This window comes from Hibiscus syriacus, unplaced genomic scaffold (assembly GCF_006381635.1).
Source record: "Hibiscus syriacus cultivar Baekdansim isolate YM2019G1 unplaced genomic scaffold, ASM638163v2 tig00110206_pilon, whole genome shotgun sequence".
Classification (NCBI taxonomy): domain Eukaryota; kingdom Viridiplantae; phylum Streptophyta; class Magnoliopsida; order Malvales; family Malvaceae; genus Hibiscus; species Hibiscus syriacus.
Window position 1 is genome coordinate 1,936,425 of NW_024062627.1, and position 21,289 is coordinate 1,957,713.

The 21,289-nt window shown below is 37.4% G+C and overlaps 1 protein-coding gene and 1 pseudogene across 1 annotated transcript; both read left to right on the forward strand.

The window, feature by feature from the left end:
• The first annotated feature begins 83 nt into the window (after positions 1 to 83).
• Positions 84 to 5,359, forward strand: LOC120219509 (annotated as a pseudogene).
• Positions 5,360 to 17,688: 12,329 nt separating this feature from the next.
• Positions 17,689 to 18,192, forward strand: LOC120113443 (glycine-rich protein 5-like). The gene has a single exon (XM_039134615.1). The coding sequence runs from the start codon at positions 17,689 to 17,691 to the stop codon at positions 18,190 to 18,192; it is 504 nt and encodes a 167-aa protein (XP_038990546.1).
• Positions 18,193 to 21,289: the final 3,097 nt, after the last annotated feature.

A 21,289-nucleotide genomic window follows, 5' to 3' on the forward strand; every position in this document is an offset into this window, starting at 1 on the left:
GTTACATAAAAATCATCATCATACCTCAAATATAAAACAAAACCAAAATTAAATTTTATATGCGCATAAATGTTATTTAATATTTTATTCTTATTTTTCAAAATCCTTCCATTTCCACTATCTTTCTTCTCCATCCAAACAGATCTCCCGCTTTGCCTGCAAATGCCGTCCTTCTGGCCCCTCCAATTTTAACTACTTTCATTTCCTTTCTCCCCTCAACGCTCCAAATCTTAACGTGCGCACGACATGGAGGCTCCTTCATTTGTATCCAAAGCAAGAACCGCTTTCAACTCCGCAGCTGCCAAAGCCGAGCGAGTTTTCACTGATTTAAAATCCGATTTAGGTAAAAAAATTATCCACTATATTTTTGGCAGTTAATATTCATCGCTAATTTTATTTTCGCTTTTCTAATTTTAGATTTTTTTAAATGTCCGGTTTTAAGGAGATTAATGTAAATATTTATAACGGGAATTTGATTTTTTTCTTTATTTTTTCTTATCCTTTTCGTGAAGATTCTGATAAATTATCGTCCAAGGAATTCAAGAACGAATCTCTTAGGAACGAAGGCGAGTATAAGGTAATTTCTCTTGAGAAGAAGCGAAGGATCATGACCTTTTTAAAAATAAAATAAAAATAGAAGGTCATTGGGATTAAGATATAATGCACTTCTTTGTTTGGTTGCTGAGAAAATGAAGTAAATTGTAGAACAGTTTTTTCTAGTCTCGTTGTGAATTTAAGTATCGACTTCGAAGAGTTTAGCTTTTTTCATTTCAAATGGAACTATATATATATATATATAGCTCTCCTGCACCTTCTCCGCAAATAAGCGAGCCATAAAATGCTTCAAAGTTCTGCTGATTATTTATTAACTATTCTACAATTTTTTAAAAAGTTTTGTTTGCCTTCTTTCCCCTCTAAATTCATTTGATATGACTTTCTTTTCTCAGTCCGTGTTTACTTATTTTAGTTTTAAATTTTGTGTGGTATTACGCAGAATTTTCACGAGGCAAAGCATTCTAGGTGGAAGCCCACAAATTTAGGGACAAAACAGGAATGGCAGGAAAGGTTTAGAAATATAGGAATAGGGAGAAAAGGAATTGAAGATTCCAAGAAGGTTGAAATTTCAATAATGGCTGTTCCATTCTACGATGAAAACATATATATTTGCTCAACATGAAGAATGACATGGAAGCAAAGGTACATTTGTGATTCTGCTTATTTTTCTCTTCCACAGTTCCTGATCACTCTCATGGGTTAAAATTTTAATTTGCTGCTGAGATTGTTTTCCTTCAGTTGTTAGAAGCAATTCCTTCCGTAGACGTTCTAAATACCTACACGGAAAGCATTCCTACATCATCTGTCATCAAACAATTGGCTGTAGCTATTGAGTAAGTTTTTGCAATAAATTTGCTGGGAATACTTGAATTCAGATTTTTTTCTTTATCTGCTCTTGTCAATATAAAAAAAATTGTAGGATGCCTCATTAAACGTGCTGATTTTTGAATTGATTAGCTTTATTGGGATTTACTTTCTGGTATTGACACTGTTTTGTTAAAGTGATGGCCATGGTTTGATCTTTTTAGAAAAAATGTGTGTTTGCTTCTGAGCTAATGCTAACTGGTCAAATGTGTGATCGTTTGACTAATCATATTTCAGCTTGTACATGGTGTTCTTATATTTCTGTACTTTCCTTCTGGTCCCAGGGCTGGAAACAATTTTAGACGGTTGAAAGATCTTTTGGCATCTTTTGGAAGTTCTTCACCCAGAAAGGAAAAGGCAGGCTTTGAGCTTGTCTGCAGTCAAGTCGTTCGTTATCCGCGAGAAAGAGGATAAACTTGATTATGGCTTTGGTGATGATGAGAGAGTCCTTGATTTGATTCGTGCACTGTTTGATGCAGGTAGATTCATATATGTTGCTAATGAGACATGTGATCTTTCTGGGTGATATGTTTCTTCTTATAACTTCAGCATTTTCTTGTGATGGTCTTTCACTTTCATCGTAATATCTGCAGATGGAAAATTCCTCCAAAGGAAGCTTGTATCTGATTCAGAACGGTCTACACCAAAGATATCTTTTGTTAAAGACATTCATGGTGCTCCTCCACAGAGCTTTGTTGTTAAGCTTTCTGAAGTAATTGGAAGTTTTAGAAGCGTAAGCAAGATGGCACTCTTTTGGTGCAGGGTTGTTACAGAAGTAAGTGGGGTATTCCTTACTTTATCTGAATTAACACAAATGATCAATGCTGAAATAAAACCTCACTGAGTTTACAATTGTAATTTTTTTGTCTTAATAAAACTGTTATCAGAACTTAGCTAATGAAGTTCAAGGTACCATGGTTTCATAAGATCATAATAACCGCTTCTAGCATAACAACATGGTCAACCTAGAGTGTGTATCATTGTATTTGCAATTTTTTCATGCGACAAATTATCTTTTGAGTAAATCAAAATCCTTCATTTTTCACATGTTAATGCATTGAGAGTTTGTTTGCTTTGCTTTACATAATGTTGATCTTCATCTGATGAAAAGTTTTTGGAATCCTTTACACATGCAGCTGAGAAGATTTTGGTCCAACGAAAGACATCTGGCTGGCATTCCTGTGAATGAGATTCCAGATCTAGATTCATGTCTTTTATATCAACAATTACAGGTTTTTAACTGTTGTCTATCAAGAAAAAGACGGCAAGATATTGCAGCTAAATCATTTGCTTCTGAAATGATGGAAGCTAGTTCAAGTGTTAAAGAATCAGATGCTTCTATGGGCACAATGTCTGTGAGCTCTGCATTCTGTGCACGAGTTAAGACTAGGGAACTTGTTCTTCGGCAGGGAGCTAATCAACTGATTGAAAATTTAACAATGTTGGAAACTGGTGAACCGATATACTCACCTATTACCCAGGTTTGGTTGCAAATTCTGCCAGTAGATTACCAACCTTTCAAGCATATTCCCCTGCTTTAGTGTGTTTTTGTAATTCTGTAGGAAGGACCTTTGCTTACAGAAGAGCTTATCAGAGAAACAGAGGAGTTAGTGCTTCGGACAGGGAGGTCAGTATATTGACTAAAAACTCCATAGCCTCTTTGCACATTATTTAACGTTATAGAACTCTTACTGATACTATTTTCTTTTGATGATCATCTTAATCTGTTTATTGCATAAGGTTTATTCTTAAATCTTAATGTAGACTAAGCTTTCCCGTTTTAATTTAAAACAAATGTTGTTTACTTACAGGATCAACCTATATGATGCTGTTATTTATGTTGAATTTTTATAATTATTCTATATCTTTTCCCTCTACCTTTTGTACGAATCACAGCTTTTTGTGTCCGGTAATCTTGATACTCTCTGTAGTTACATTATTCTTGTTATTCTTCTTTTACTCATTTGCCTTATCTTTTGTGGGTTAGTGTTGGCGCTGGGTGCTCTCGGCTCCTCTCTGATATGCAGGCTTTCAAGGTGATATTTTAGCGCAAAGATATATCATCTATCTTACTACTATTGTAGGTAAATATGGATGCAAGACAAACTTCTTTCAACCTTCAATGCTTAATCTTTTTCCTATAACAATTTTGTTAGGCTGCAAATCCTGGCTGTGTTTTAGAAGATTTTGTTAGATGGCACTCTCCTCCTGATTGGATTGAAACTGAGCCAAGCAATGAGGATACGAGTAGAAGAGGTCAACTAAGTAGTAGAATGCAAAAAGAAGGTTTTTCTTGTTATCCCAGTTTCATTTTAGTTCCTTCTTTGTTAGGTCTTACTATTGAGGAGAGAACATAGATTCGTTGATTGCACAATGGAATATGTGAATATTGTATATTTGTTAGGTAACTTGTGGCGTGAACTATGGGAGACATCCAAACCCGTACCTGCCATTAATCAAACACCTCTCTATGATGAGGATTTGGCAGTGTAAGTTGGACTCACAAATTTTTATGTTACAACTCTTAAATTTTCCACGATGGGATCATTGTTTTTACAAGAATGTCATGTTTTATGGTTGCATTAGGGAGGGTATCCTGAACTTCTTCGAGAACATTCCGGTTACTGATCTTTTTCAACAACTGTTTCTTTCTCTTGTAAGTGCTTTAACCTAGTTAGAGATGGTCTTTTCTTTATTTATTATCTCTTATTCCCAATCTGCTGTTCAGTTACTTTGTTTCTGTAACATGATTTGACAGTTAAGTTCCTCGAATTTGAGTGTGAGTGTCGGATATAGGTGTGTTTGGTAGGTGTATGCTCATATTTTAAAAAATCTTTTGATGTTGGGTCTTTAAATGATCAGATCCCATTCCCATGTCAAGATATGCATTGAACTCAAGTGTTGAACACATGTACTCAAGTGGCGATGTAGCTTTTTCTTCTTCTTGAAATGCATGTCCGATGCATATGGATAGGACTGTCTAAGGGTCTACAAATACATAGAAAAACTTGGAAGAAAAATGAATATATCTGCATCATACACGTACTCGCATCCAACATTCACACGCGAATTCTACTAACATGGGACAAGAATAGTAGTAATTTTTCTTATTTGTAAGGTGCATGTCATTATTTTTACCATTAATTCTTCGTAATGCTAAATATTTCAAATACGTAATGTTTCAGCTTGGTTTGGGATTTGTATTAGCCGAGGACAAGCTCTCTGCTGATGAGAATTTATCAAAGCTGTTTTACGAATGCAAAGACTATGTTGTTGCAACTTGCCAGAGAAACGTCTGGAACGATAAACTGGATGAGCTTTGCCAGGTATGTTTCTATTTTACACGCACGCCTTGACGTTTCTATCGACGGGAAACGTCGATAGAAACTGTTGACGAGATCGATGGTTTCATTAAGTGCTAATGAATCAAAGCAAATGATGTCGGAAACCGAATTCCTTTTAATAGGTATACGAAACAGTGGAAACAATGATAGCCTCCCCCGAGGAAGTAATAAATACAATAAAGCAGGCAGAAGAGACAGCGATGCAGGAAAACGGTAGTCCTACCGGCAGTGAGCTAAAACGTCGGTTTCTGCAGCTTGCACTTATATTCAGTAGCAAGGATAAACCGCCGAAAATGGCTATTGCGAAAGAGCCAAAGAATTCAGATGAGAATCCCTCTCGTCCATTTGGTAGCTTCTTTGATAGCAAATCATCTTTATTTTCAAAGATGTCTCCTAAAGCTAAGGATATCCCATCCATAGATGAAAATAATTTGACAATGGCTTGATTGTTGATCATATAATATTGTAATTAATTCTCTTTTTTTTTTGGTCTCACTTTTACGAGTTGGGTTAAAATTAAACGGCGTAGTTGTGAAGGTAATTGTAAATTATTGTGAAATGAGATGATGGCTTGCCATCAGAGGAAGTAATTTGAAAGATTGACATTTTAAGAGGATAAATAATTTATTTTTCTTTGTATATCTCGAACATGTTCCATAAATTGGGATTTTACAATGATAATTGTGTATTTCGTGATTAAAAGGCCTGATACTTGTATACTCAAAATCTCTCTCAATTAAAATTGTATATGGTATTCTGTCTTCGAAATTTTTTATATTTTGATCTTTTATGATTAAAAATTGGCTTAAATATACAAAGGGTATCCAATCTATGTTTCTTTTTTCAGTTTAGTGTTTGACGTTTATTTCGTTCCAGTTTAGTATCTAACGTTTCATTCTGTTACTCGAAATGAGTCAAGTCGCGACGAACCGCTAATATTCTCCGTTAAATGATACGTGTCACAATCTGATAATTTAAAAATATATAAAAATATATATATTTTTAAAAAGAAAACACATAAATTTCAAAATAACTCCAAAACTTTGAAAACCTTCATTTCAACCCCTAAACCCACATTGACTGCCGTCCTTTGCCGCCGAAAAATCTCCACCCGACCCCACCTCTCCCCGACAACCAAAACCCCTATGAAATCGTGATTGATTAACGGAAAATCGACGGCGAATCGACGTTTTATACCTCACAAACCCTAGGATGAAAATCGCATTTTCGACGGCCAATCAACGACGACTTATAACTAGGATGATGACAAAGACTACGTCGACAGCGGTGGTTGTAGCTGGAAAGGGCGGCGACGGGGGTTAGTGTTAGAACTTGAGGATTTTAGGGATTTTGTTTGTAATTTAAAAGAAATAAGGGTCACTAAACGGAGAAAATTAACGGCCTGTCAAGGCTTGACAAACTTTTTAAGTAACAGAACGAAACATTAGGTGTCAAAATAAAACAAAATAAACATTAGTCACTAAACTGAAAAAAGGCATAAATTGAATATCACCTTTTTGTATATTTAAGCCTTAAATTTTTTATCATATCTTTAAAAAGTTTGTAATTTATTTTTTACTTTGACTTTTAAAATATAAAAGCTTAGAGTTCACCTATATATGTCAATCATGCTAGTATAATTATAATAAGTAATAATGTATATATCTTAAGAATTATTGGAGATGTTAATCGAATGGTTCTGCCTCTAATCGAGAAGAGAGATGATGGTCAAAGGAGATTAAGAAGAGAGATAACTAGGGATGGCAAATGGCCGGGTTCGGGCCGGGTATTGGTCCCCGTCTCCGTCCCCGTTTAAAAAACTGGTACCCGTCCCCGTTTAAAAAACTGCGGGGATTTAAATGGGGATCCCCGTCGGGTAATCGGGGAAAACCGCGGGGAAACGGGTATCTCCGTTTAGCATAAACGGTTATTTAAACGGGTTTTGGGCCGGGTATTGGGTCGGGTATTGGGCCGAGAATATATATATATATATATATATATATATTTAAATTAAATATATAAATATATATTTTTTTATTTAAATTAAATTTATTAATATTATATATATATATATATATATAAATAATTATTTTTAATATTTATCGGGTCGGGTATCGAGCGGGTAATCGGGTAATCGGGGCGGGGATTACCAAACCCGTCCCCGTCCCCGTTTAAAATAAATGGGTTTTCCCCGTCCCCGTTTATCATCCCCGAACCCGACCCATTTAATTCGGTTTTCGGTTTTCCCCGTCGGGTTCGGATTTTTTTGCCATCCCTAGAGATAACAACAAAAACAATCAATAAAAAATGAGAAAAAATATATGATAAATAAAGATAAAAACGTATCATAAAAAAATAATTATAAAAATTAATGAAAAACAAATACGTAATATAAAAAAATATCGACAGTTGACAAACAGTATCAAAATTGACACTGTCATCATCTAACAAATATGAAAAGACGCAAAAAAAATAAATATGAAATAAATTAAAATAAACCATAAACCTAATTAAAATATATAAGAATATTCGATGTATGGTTGTGCATGAATCTCATGTACCACAGTAAATCATTAATGATTAAAACATAAACTAATACTATTCAAAATCCCTATGTAATGATATAATTTTACGGCTCTAACTTACCATTAATCTACTTGTAATGGATTTACTCACGTGTACACACCAACAAATTCCTCGATGTTTAATTCAGCGACCCATGCAATTTGGGTCTCCTTTTATGGTTGGTGTAGGTATGATGACCCATATTGTCCTGCACTCTCTCTTTATGACGGCGTTGAACATTGATGGTACGTTTCAAAAAAGTCAAAGAAATGCATGGATCTATTTTAAAAAGAGAAAATCGCCTCAGTGACCAAAAAAAAGTTATAATATACGATTTTAACCAACTTTTTTTAGATTTGCCAAAATGACCAACAAAATCGCAACGCGAAATAAAAATCGCAACGCGATCCCCAGAATCGCAAATCAGTTTCCAGAATCGCAACGCGATTCTTGAAAATCGCGATGCGATAGTACAAATTCGCATTGCGATTTTCCATAATCGCAACGCGAATATGAAAATCGCAACGCGAACACATAAATCGCAACGCGTATCCGTAAATCGCAACGTGTATCCGTAAATCGCAACGCGTATGGGTAAATCGCAATGCGTATCCGTATATCGCAACGCGTATCCGTAAATCGCAACGCGTATCCGTAAACCGCAACGTGTATCCGTAAATCGCAACGCGTATCCGTAAATCGCAATGCGTATCCGTAAATCGCAACGCGTATCCGTAAATCGCAACGATAATCCGTAAATCGCAACGCGTATCCGTAAATCGCAACGATAATCCGTAAATCGCAACGAGAATCTGTAAATCGCAACGATAATCCGTAAATCGCAACGAGAATCTGTAAATCACAACACTGAAATTTTGGGTATATAACACTGAAATCATAAACTAAATCCCTAAATCGCAACTCATTCCATCTCCATCTATCACTCTCTCCGGCGACATCCGTTCCTATATCCAACGACATCCTTCCCCATCCGGCAACAGGTCTTAGTTTCGCATCTCGTTTGTTTAGTTACAACCATGAAATCATCTAATGTTGATCATGTTTGGATAGATTTGTGTTTTGGAGGGTCATGGGATAATGTTAATGGTGTTTTACAATATATGCCTTTACCCATAAATCTTCAACTAAAATTGTCTTTACAAAAGTTAACTTATGAAACTCTAATGCTACGTGTTTCAAATAAATTGAATTTAGAGCCCCTAAGTGGATTTAGGCTATCTTATCAGAGAAATGGTAAAGTTTATTTGTTAACCGACAATGAAGATGTTGAACGATTCATTGCTTACATTAGTGTTTCACAAGATGATGTTACATTGTATGTTGTTGAACCTAGAAGTAGTATTGTTGGGTCAGTAGCGGGTAGTAATCAACTAAGTTTTTCTCAAAACCCACAACCTTTCTCTAATCCAAATCCCAATCAACTTTCAGCACCAAATTCCGGTTTTCGTATTGACCAGTTAGACGATGATGAGCCAACAGAAAAAATTGTGAGTACTAGTCAGTATTCGAAATTTGGTCTTGGTCAATATCCGGACTTTGATATTGGTCAATACACGGATTTTGATGATGTTTCAGAAGAAGAAACAGACCATGCGTGTAATGATATTGATATTGGTCAATACCCGAATTTTGATGATGAAACAGCCGTTGCCGAAGAATGTAATGTTGATGATAATGAGGAGGAAGTTACGACTGTGAATGAACATGTTGAACATCCATTCTGTAATTCATATAATCCTGAAGAAGAAAAGAAGAAGAAAAAGTCCCCGAAGAAAAGAAAATGCCACGGGCGTATAACTGGAATATGCCAGAATTACTTCAGATACCGGAAGAAGAGTTGATAAAGAAAGCAGTTGATTGTTACACAAAAGTTATTCGTATCAAGAAAGATGATTGTTTTGATACAAAGGAAGACTTGAAGATAGCTTTATATACGAAATGTGTGGAAGATGGCTATCAACTAAAAGTTAACAAATCAAGCAAAGATCGTTTCGAAACAAGGTGTATGATTGACAAAAACTGTACGTGGCGTATGATTGCAAAGAGAATAAAAGATTGCAAAATGTTTCAAGTTAGGACTTTTATTGATAAACATACATGTTCAAGAACCCAAGTTTTTCCTCACCATAGACAAGCAAACAAAAGGTGTTGGGTGGTTTTCTGGCTGAGTTAATGTTTTTGAATGGCAGGGTATATCGGGGACATGAAATTATGACTGACATGAATGCTCGGTTCAAGATTAGTATATCATATTCTCAAGCTTGGAGAGCCAAATGTTATGCCTTGGAATTGTTGAGGGGGTCGCCAGAAGCATCGTTTGCCCAACTGCCGGCTTATTGTCACAATTTAAAGCTGAAAAATCCTGGGTCGGTAACTCATATCAAAACAGATAGAGATGGACGCTTTGAGTTGCTGTTTATCGCCATTGGTGCTACGGTTAGTAAATCAATATAATTTTGTTGACTCATTTTTGTTAGTTACATGCATTTCACATTTAAATGATTATATTTCTTGTGTATATTATTTTGTAGATTCGTTCGTTTATTACTTGCATGCGCCCAGTTATTATAGTTGACGGAGCACATTTGAAAGGTCGATACCTTGGAGTAAACTTATTAGCAGTAGCCATGGATGCTAACAATGGGATATTGCCAATAGCTTACGGGGTTGGCAAATCTGAAACCTCTGATTCATGGACATGGTTTATGGGGCATCTTAGGGATTGCATAGGTCCTATTAGCAATCTGACAATCATATCCGATAGGGCAAACTCAATTGACAACGCTGTTAGAAGGTGTTTCCCAGATGCTTTTCATGGACTTTGTGGTGTTCATTTGTATAGAAATCTAAAATCAAGGTCTGCTGGTATAAAAAAGCACAAATGGACATACTGGAAGGCTGTAAAAGCTTATCGGGAAGTGGATTTCAATAAGCATATAAATTGTTTAAGACGTGTTTGCCTCAGTGTGCTCAAACACTAGAAGATGTCGGGTTTGAAAGATGGTCAAGAGTACATCAACTTGGAGCAAGATATGGTTTCATGACGTCTAATAGTGCAGAATCAATCAACGCTCTAAGTCGTCATTCCCGGAAATTACCCATTACTATGTTAATGGAGTTTTTCGAGCCTCTATTCAACAGTGGTACTACAAGAAAAGAAACCATGCAGGTATTATTTCTTTGAATTCGTAACTTATCATATTTATATATTTTACTAAGTATTGTTTATTTAAATTTACAGGAACATTGGAACATCGTGTTACACCATGGACTGAAAAAAAGATAACGAAACGTGTTGTGAAGTCAACGTCATGGAGAGTTGAACCATGTTCAAACACTTTGTTTCAAGTACTGGATAATAACTTAAATGGGCTAGTCGATCTAAATGCAAAGACGTGTAGTTGTATGAAATGGCAAACATCTGGTTATCCGTGTGGCCATGTTATAAAAGTTGCTCTTCATTTAAACCAAGATGATTCAAGCGCATACGCTATGGATTGCTACACTACAGAAGTTTATCGACAGACTTATGCCGAGATTGTCTACCCTATTCCACATCCTTCTGAGTGGGACATACCAGATGACTTACAAACAGTTTTTCCACCAGCCATGGACAGAAGGCTACCTGGCCGACCAAAAAGTCACGATCGTATACCGTCTAAGGGTGAAGAGAAGAAGAGATCGACATGTAGTCGGTGCAAGGAAAGTGGTCATACAAGGTTGACATGTGGATCACCAGTGCCATCAAAATCATCTTTTCCTCTACCAAAATATGGATCCTCATCAAAATCCAAAGCTCATATGGTGTGAACTTTGTATTATGTAAACGTTGTTATTCAGTTGTATTATGTAAACGTTTTAACATTTAACATTTTATGTGTATTATGTAAACGTTGCCATCAAAAGCTCATATGCAAACGTTGTATTATGTGGATTTTATGTGTGAACTTTTAACATTTTCAGTTGAATTAATGACTCAGGCCAACCATTTTGACTTAACCAACTCTTGTTATTCAGTTGTTATCACTATTAGGCATGCATTTGACTATCGCAACACGGAAAATACAATCGCAACGCGAAATGAAAATCCAACATGAAAATCGCAATGCGGAAATGAAAATCGCAACGAGAGAATCGCAATGCGAAATGAAAATCGCAATGCGAAATGAAAATCGCAACGAGAGAATCGCAATGCGAAATGAAAATCGCAATGCGAAATGAAAATCGCAACGAGAGAATCGCAATGCGAAATGAAAATCGCAATGCGAAATTAAAATCGAAATACGAAATGAAAATCGCAATGCGAAATGAAAATCGCAATGCGAAATGAAAATCGCAACGAAAGAATCGCAATGCGAAATGAAAATCGCAATGCGAAATGAAAATCGCAACGAGATAATCGCAATGCGAAATTATAAACGCATTGCGATTTTCATTTCCGCATTGCGATTTTCATTTCGCATTGCGATTCTCTCGTTGCGATTTTCATTTCGCATTGCGATTTTCATTTCGCATTGCGATAGTCATTTTTGCCTTCAACATAATGCAGATTGAAATCAACAAAATCAACCATTACATTTCAATCAATTAAACAAGCACAAATAAGAATTATGTTCGCATCAATTACACAAATCAACTTTTACAAATCATCTTTTACAAATCAATTAAACAATCAAAAATTGAATCAACTTTTACAAATCAATTAAACAATCAAAAAACAATCAATTAAACTATTGAATCAACTTTTGCAGCTCGACATCATTTTCACGCAGTTCACTTCTGAGATTAACCTGCAGAAACCAAACATTTGTTCAAACAACACTTTCTACGCAAATTATTGAATTCTAATTACTTAACCAAACATTTTCATTTATAAGTATATAAACTTACCAATTGTTTATGGACATTTTTATAACGCGGATGCAGGTAGGCAGCGTCTCGTATATATCGATTTAGCCATATAATGCCGAAACCACAAGCCTACTGCAGCTTTATCTCTATCGGTGGGAGGTAGATACTTGATGCTTCCCGTCGTCAAACGCTCCAACGCCAAGCATACGAGAGGACCACAATCTCCTCTGGCTCCGCTCGTTTGTTGTGGCGCGGTCTCGTCTCTAATAACTGTAATATTGAGCTTCTTTGGCTTCTTGTTTCCAGAACGAGTCCAATAATTGATCGCATCCAAGAATTTAGCCAAATGAGAGCTCCATCCCTTAATAACATCTCTTAAATCAGCCAATGATATGTAATTTATCATGCTGTCATACACTATTGTCTTAAGGGATGGGAGCTGAAGCTCGACGAGAATCCAATGTTTACGTTCCAAAACAGGGATAAACACCTGCAATCATAAGTAATAATTCATTCATTTGCGCACTTATTTCATAAAACCTTTAAACTCAATCTAAAATAAATACTAACCTTATCGACCTCCCACCATGCAGGATAAAGTTTAGCTTGTCCATTGCCCAAATCAAATGATTCATCTCGTGCATTCTTCAAGTGAACGGCGTGAAAAGACGTCGGCATTATTGTATATCGTATATTTTTATTTTTCTTAAGTTTTCTTATTATTAGAAGACGTGTCACCCACGCATCGATATGCTGTTTTACAAAAAAAGACATATATTAGTGACTTACATAAATTTAAAAAAAAAATTAATCAAATTGAAATATAAGAAAAATATAAGACTTACCCCCCCATCGAAATAGCCATTGTCTTCGACCCCTAATAATACGCCCCACCAAGGCCGTTCAAGCAACAAAAAGATATCATCGGTGAGCTTGCATATGTCAGTGAAACACCCCTTGCTCCGCTCATGTAGATAAAAATCAACTGCGGTCTTAGCCCAAAGGGTGTTATCCAAAATTGTGTCCGGTAGTTGTTCCCTCTCCTCTTCAGATACCGGTATGGTACTGGCCGGTAACTCATACGAGAGCCAACTCTCATCCATCATGTCCGGAACCGGTGGGGGTTTCTCAATACTTCGATATATTACCCCATGTGAATCGGGCTCTGGAATGGTGGGAGGGACCTCTTCAACGATGACAGTTGCCTCTTGAACGGTGGGAGGGGACTCTCGAGGAATGATATGGGGGGCCTCTTCAACGATAGGAGTGGACTCTTGAGGGATGACAGGCGAGTCGGGCTTCTTCTTGCGGTGTCTTCGCACTATTGGGGTGTACGGAGACTTAATAGCACGTGCACGCTGTCTGATGCGCGAACTCCGTCGTGCAAGCATAACCCGACGTAAAGCATCCACTCTATCGGGCCGCTAAATAATTAAATACAAAAATCAGTAAATAAACAGACATGATATTTAAACAGTGAAAACAAAGACAAATATGTTTCAAACTTGCATTGTATTCACCCAAGTCATTATTCTATCATAGTTCACAAAATGCATCAGATAACAAAGAAAAATATGTTTCAAACTAATACCCTGAAGTTAGTATTTGTCTTTGATTTGTCTATTGGTTGAAGTAATGCAATCCATTCAAGTTTCAATTTGCAGAAGAAGAAATAGTTTACTTTCGCAACACGAAACTTAAAATCGCAACGCGAAACCAAAATCGCAACGCGAAATGAAAATCGCAACGACAGAATCGCAACGCGAAATGAAAATCGCAACGAAAGAATCGCAACGCGAAATGAAAATCGCAATGCGATTTTGGTTTCGCGTTGCGATCTTGTCGTTGCGATTTTGGTTTCGCGTTGCGATTCTGTCGTTGCGATTTTCATTTCGCGTTGCGATTTTGGTTTCGCGTTGCGATTTTAAGTTTCGTGTTGCGAAAGTAAACTATAAATTCTTCTGCAAATGAAACTTGAATGGATAAATTTACTTTCAACCAAAAGACAAAACAAAGACAAATACTATTTCACAGTGTTAAAGAATACACAGTTTAGCAGAATTGGCAGCAACCGAACAAATTTACTTTCAACCAAAAGACAAAACAAAGACAAATACTATTTCACAGTGTTAAAGAATACACAGTTTAGCAGAATTGGCAGCAACCGAACAAATTTACTTTCAACCAAAAGACAAAACAAAGACAAATATATTTCACAGTGTTAAAGAATACACAGTTTAGCAGAATTGGCAGCAACCGAACAAATTTACTTTCAACCAAAAGACAAAACAAAGACAAATACTATTTCACAGTGTTAAAGAATACACAGTTTAGCAGAATTGGCAGCAACCGAATAAATTTACTAAGCAATCTAAGTGAAATGGCTAATCTAAGTGAAATTACGAGTAAATTTATCATTAAGTTAAATATGGAAAATCTTAAACTTACCTCGTTGCGTAGAGTATGAACCTCATTCTGCAACGATACTATCATCTCACGTAGAGCGGCAACCTCACCACGTAAAGTTGACACCTCCACACGCCATGCACCATCGTTATCGCGTAGAGTACCGATCTCCTCACGCAAGGCATTGACCTCATCACGTAACTCCCTTGACTCATCCCGTTGATGTGGAGGTGGAGAACAGGGAGATAGGAGTCGTGGCATCTTTGCCGGTCGCCTATCATGAGGTGATGGTGGAGAAGAGGCTCGATGATGTGACGGGATAGGTGATGGCTCTCGTTCTAGAGGTGTATAGTCGTCACGATCGGGTGATGGCTCTAGGTGAGGTGATGGCTCTCGAATTGGAGGAAGTGGATGCTGCTCATCATCCGTGCCATCAAAAAAACTCTGACTAGCTTGCCACCAATCAGTGGCAAGCTCTTCCTCCGTGGGTGACAGTCTTTGTAATGGAATGTTGGCCTCCTAAAATATAAAAACTCAAACAAAGTTAAACGTCTACTATTAATAACTTGTTTATATATTATATGAAAGTATTTGTGTTAACTTACATTATTTATTGTGGCATATGGTATTAAGTCTTCCCAATCCAACAGAGTTTTCCTCTTCCAGGAAATAGCCCTGGGAATATCATTTGACGTTTTTATTGCATATGTACGCATGCTGGGGAAAGCCTCGAATATCCAAATCTACAAACAATATAATAACAAAATTAGTAATTGTTAAATAATTAATTATAATTTTAGAAACATTATATAGAAATTCTTACCTTAAAGGCCCAAACAAAGCCTGACAAAGTGTATTTGGACCCATCGCCCCGCAAACTTTTGCGGTCATCAAAGGCAGACGACAACTTAGTCCAGGTAGCTTTCCATATATACGAACCCCACGGAAACAGATTCCATGCATTCAGGTCCTCTACCAATATTATTAGCTCCCGATGAATAGGTTGTCTGGCCTCTCTGCCTAAAAAGCCGGCATACACAAGTAGTAGAAGGCATACTCGGACAACATCGACGTCTTCCATCCGAGTGAAACCAGCTTTCTTATTAAATAATTTCTTCAGGTCGTCGACATGTAGGTTCGGCTTCTCCATTGACTCATCCGGAAAAACCCGGGATAACCATGATGGGCGGGCGATATGACGAGTGTACCGGCCTACATCATCGTGTCCGAATCGTAGACCAGTGATTAAGCAGAACTCCTTCCGCCCAAAGCAAGTATACGCTGGTGGAAAATGAAACCATATCTCTTCCTCACCACGTTGTATACTGTCGGGTAGATTTGATGTCATGGTCTGAAGCCACAAATGGGTCAAATTAGCATCTCCACCCGGATGCTGTACTCTCAGCCATGGCCCGAAGCAGGTTTCCTCAAACAATTGTCTTTGAGCAGGTGAAAGCTTCTTTGCAATTGTAGTGGCCAGGCTGACTTTATTTCTCAAGGTCAATTGAGCCGAAAAAAATTTCTACAAAAACAATAAACATACCAAGTTAGATATACCAAAAACTACACTGTGAAGATATACCAAAAACAATAAACATAAAAAGTAGTAGTTTATTCTTTAAACTAAAATTTGCAACACTGTTTTGTCTTTTGGTTGAAATGAAAATCGCAACGAGAGAATCGCAACGCGAGATGACAATCGCAACGAGAGAATCGCAACGCGAAATGAAAATCGCAACGAGAGAATCGCAACGCGAAATGAAAATCGCAATGCGATTTTGGTTTCGCGTTGCGATTCTCTCGTTGCGATTTCCATTTCGCGTTGCGATTCTCTCGTTGCGACAGTCATTCTCTCGTTGCGATTTTCATTATCTCGTTGCGACTCTTCTGCAAATTGAAACTTGAATGGATTGCATTACTTCAACCAAAAGACAGAACAAAGACAAAGACAAATACTAACTTGAAAATCGCAACGAGAGAATAGCAACGCGAAATGAAAATCGCAACGACAGAATCGTAACGCGAAATGAAATCTAAGTGAAATGGTTAATCTATTATTGAAATGACCAGTAAACTTATCATCAGTTTCAATATGAAAAACCTACAATAATGCAAACATTTCAAAATAAAATAATTAAAAAAACTAACCCTCGGAGGTTGATTTTCCATTTCTGAATATTGTGAGGGATTTCTGACCGTGAATGGTTGTGAGGGATTTCGCCGGAGATGGGGACGGAAATCTTCGGAGATGGGGACGGATTTCTTCGCCGTAGAGAGTGAGAGATGGAGATGGGACTGAGTTGTGATTTTAGGTTTTAGGTTATGAGTTGCGATTACGGGATTTTGTCTTAATATTCTTTTTGTAATTTGAAAATAAAATACGCGTAGCGATTATAATGGCGCTTTAAATATCGCGTTGCGATTTACGGATACGCGTTGCGATTTTATGTATTATCGTTGCGATTTACGGATACGCGTTGCGATATACGGATACGCATTGCGATTTACCCATACGCGTTGCGATTTACGGATACACGTTGCGATTTACGGATACGCGTTGCGATTTATGTGTTCGCGTTGCGATTTTCATATTCGCGTTGCGATTTTGGAAAATCGCAATGCGAATTTGTACTATCGCATCGCGATTTTCAAGAATCGCGTTGCGATTTTGGAAACTGATTTGCGATTCTGGAAACTGATTTGCGATTCTGGGGATCGCGTTGCGATTTTTATTTCGCGTTGCGATTTTGTTGGTCATTTTGGCAAATCCAAAAAAAGTTGGTTAAAATCGTATATTATAACTTTTTTTTGTCACTGAGGCGATTTTCTCTTTTAAAAACCCTAAAAAGTCCATGCAACTTGGATTCTGAATCATAAAAGCAAATGCTTTCCAGAACAAAAGACGGTTAGGGTTTTTTCATGGCTTTCAGATGATGAAGATGGACGGAATTTAATACCTCAACCGTGCTCTTACAAGCTTCTTCCATGGCTTTTTTCTTCCCTTGTTTTGCTATATAAACCTTCCTTCGGATGCCCAGTTCTTCATGCAAATTTATCTATCTGAGTGTTATATCAGCAAAAGATGACTTCTTGCAAGCTTCTTCTTGTCTTGTTTATTGGTGCATTTGTGATTTGCAGTACTGCTGCTAGTGCTAGGAAGCTTACGGCGGGTGGGTTTGAGGATGAGAAAACTCTGTTTCGTCGTCGTCCGGGAATTGGTGGTGGTTTAGGAGGAGGTGGAGGCGGAGGTTTTGGTGGTGGTGGAGGTGGAGGAGGGTTAGGTGCTGGTGGTGGAGCTGGATTTGGTGGGGGTGCTGGTGCTGGAGGTGGGCTCGGTGGAGGTGGTGGACTTGGTGGCGGTGGCGGTGGAGGGTTTGGAGGTGGCGGTGGAGGTGGAATTGGTGGGGGTGCTGGTGGTGGGTTTGGAGCCGGAGCGGGAGCAGGAGGAGGTCTTGGTGCCGGAGCGGGAGCTGGAGGTGGTGGTGGATTTGGTGGAGGTGGATTTGGAGGCGGAGCTGGAGGTGGCGCAGGTGGTGGGTTTGGCGGTGGAGCTGGTGTAGGCGGTGGGTTTGGAGGTTTCCCTTGAAGTCATGCAGCAGATTGTTCCCAACATATATTATAAAGTTTAATTATTCAAGAATAAAAAATGTATTTTTATCTTGTTATATTTGTTTCCGGATCAGCAACTGTTTCATGTTTTTTTCTTTCTTTTCTGAAATATGTTTTATGTTTTTGTATTGCTACGATTGTTAATGATGAAATAAATAGTCTATGAAATCCCAAGCTAAAACTTTATATTAATTTTCGGTTTGTCTCGAAGTCAAAAATCTATTTAATCAATATAAATTTAATTTAATAATATAAAAGATTATAATTTAGTTTTAAAAATGAAATGATATAAACTAAAAATAAAGAAATAATTTAAATCAAAATATTTAAACCCGACATAATTTAGATTAGAACGAATAAAATCGTATCTCAATAGTTTATTTAGCTGAAGCATTTGGATTTTATTTTTGCTTTTCCAGATATTAAGGAACTCATTACAGGCGATTCTGCCGGGTGTTTCAGTATCTAGAGTGTCCTCTAATGCTAGAAAATAGGTAAATTTTTTTTGCTATAATTCAATTCCTTGCTCTATAACTGTTCTTTGACACCACTTCATCTGGAATAGACCATTAACATCTAGCCATTGTCAAAAACCCATTTTGCTGTTGACAAGAAGTACTATGTTATGATGACAGGAAGGTTAGGGTTTGATAGTGTTGATTTGGGGGAAATCGCGAAGGGAAGAGTTGGGAAAAAACAACAGAAATTGGGGGAGACTCGAAGGAAATTAGGGATCGAGATACCTGAAGAATTGGGAATTGAAGAAATTAGAAGAGTCGGATGAGACATATGAGGGGTTAATGGGTCTATAGATTAATTCTCTTTTAATTACTGTTGGGCCTTTAAGATGGGGCTTGAGTCTGTTAGAAGAGTCTGGTGATAAACGAGGGAATGGTGAGTCAGCATAGGTGGTTATTTTGTTTTAGATTCTGTTTGGACAGCTGGTACTGTAGATATATAACTTGTACCAATCCTTTAAGGATTTTTTTCATCTTATGAATGAAGAACGTTTTCTATACCTAAAATCTCTCTATTTCTGAAATCCCTAAAATTCTTCTATTTCTGATCCTAAAACATAACAAATTGGTAATCAGAGCTGGTTTTGTGATCCAAAATCAAGTAGTTCAAGCTGGGAAAGACAAGGAAGATGCAGAAGATTGGAACCAGTGAGGTAACAGAACAGACCATGGAGGTGAAAGAGGAATCTTTACCGTCGTGGTGGACCGAGCAGAAAGCTGAGTTGGAAGGAAGGATTCAAACACTAGAAGAAGGAATGACTGAGAACAGGGGGTATTTGCAGAGAATCCTGCAGCTGGTCAATCAAGCAGCTGAGGAGAAGGATTCACCTCAGTCAGTGAAGAACCAACCAACAACAGTTGAGAAACAGGACAAAAATGGAGGTAAACAACCCTGTTTGATTACGGTTCTTAACGAGCATGAGAAATATACTTTTCAACCGAATGAACCTGGGATATTAGCTTCTAAACCTGTGGGGTTTACTGGTCATCAAACTGTTAATCCAAAGTTGCAAGAAGAAAATAGGATGGGTAATTCTAGTGAGACTAAGGGGGAAGGAGATGAATATGTTGATAATAGAAGCTACTGTAAAAACCCTTTTGGGAATACAAATGTTGTGTTACAGAGACCCAAATTGGAGTTACCAATGTTTGATGGTAACAACTCCAGGGGCTGGATTAGGAAATGTCAGAAGTTCTTTAATTTGTTTGGAATTCCAGAGGAGCAAAAACTGGAATTAGCTGCTATGTACTTAGTAGGGAAGGCTGAAACCTGGTTTGATGGTTATATATTGCAGAAATATAGAGTTACTTGGCAGGAATTTGAGGCTGATTTGTGTCACAGATTTGGGGACAGAAACTATTCTGATATTATTGAAGAATTCAATAAGTTGATGCAGAAGGGGAGTGTGGAGGAATATCAAGAAAAATTTGAAGAGCTAAAACCCTATTTACTGCAACAGAACATGCATCTGGAGGAGGCTTATTTTGTGTCAAGCTTCATTAGTGGTCTCAAGGAAGAATTAAAGCACAAGGTGAAGGTGTTAGAGCCAAAGAAGTTATCTGAAGCTTACAGGCAAGCAAAACTTTATGAATTGGCTAATGAGATTGAAGGGAAGAAGTATAAAGTGGCTAACAAAATTTTTTCTTATAATCCCTCAAATATTCAACAGAGCAGTGGGAATAAGGGGTTTTTGCCTAAGACAACTCCTCCTAATACTAGTAACAAACAGAGTTTATTGGATTACAGAAGAGTCAATAACTTGTGTTTTAAATGTGGGGAAAAATTTGCTCCCGGACATCAGTGCAAAGTGAGACAGCTCAACTGTATGGAGGAAGAGGAACCTACTGATTCTGCTGAACAAGAATTAGTAGAAGGAGAGATTAGAGAGGGGGAAGATCAAGCTAAAGAGACTCTGGAAATTTCTATTAATGCTATTACAGGGAATGTGGGGCATACTACCCTGAGAATCCAAGGTTTTATCAGAGGAAAACCTATTAATGTGCTAATTGATAGTGGCAGCACCCATAGTTTTGTAACTCCTAAATGGGCCAAGGAAGGGGTTGAATTAGTACATACCCAACCATTAGTCATCACAGTAGCTAATGGGGAGAAGCTGTTCAGTACTGCTAGGAGTAATAAGGTGAGCTGGAAGATGCAAGGCTATGATTTTCAGCATGACTTTAGAGTATTAGCTTTGGGAGGTAGTGATATGGTTTTGGGGGTGGATTGGATGGAAGAATTCAGCCCTATAATGATGGATTTTAAAACTAAAACTATCAGTTTTGAGAAGAATGGAGAAACTGTAGTTATTAAAGGGTCTCAGAAGCCTGAACAAGAATTAGTAGAAGGAGAGATTAGAGAGGGGGAAGATCAAGCTAAAGAGACTCTGGAAATTTCTATTAATGCTATTACAGGGAATGTGGGGCATACTACCCTGAGAATCCAAGGTTTTATCAGAGGAAAACCTATTAATGTGCTAATTGATAGTGGCAGCACCCATAGTTTTGTAACTCCTAAATGGGCCAAGGAAGGGGTTGAATTAGTACATACCCAAC

Excerpts from the sequence above, each read along its gene's own strand:
- LOC120113443 (XM_039134615.1), top strand. The coding sequence starts at position 17,689 with ATGACTTCTTGCAAGCTTCTTCTTGTCTTGTTTATTGGTGCATTTGTG.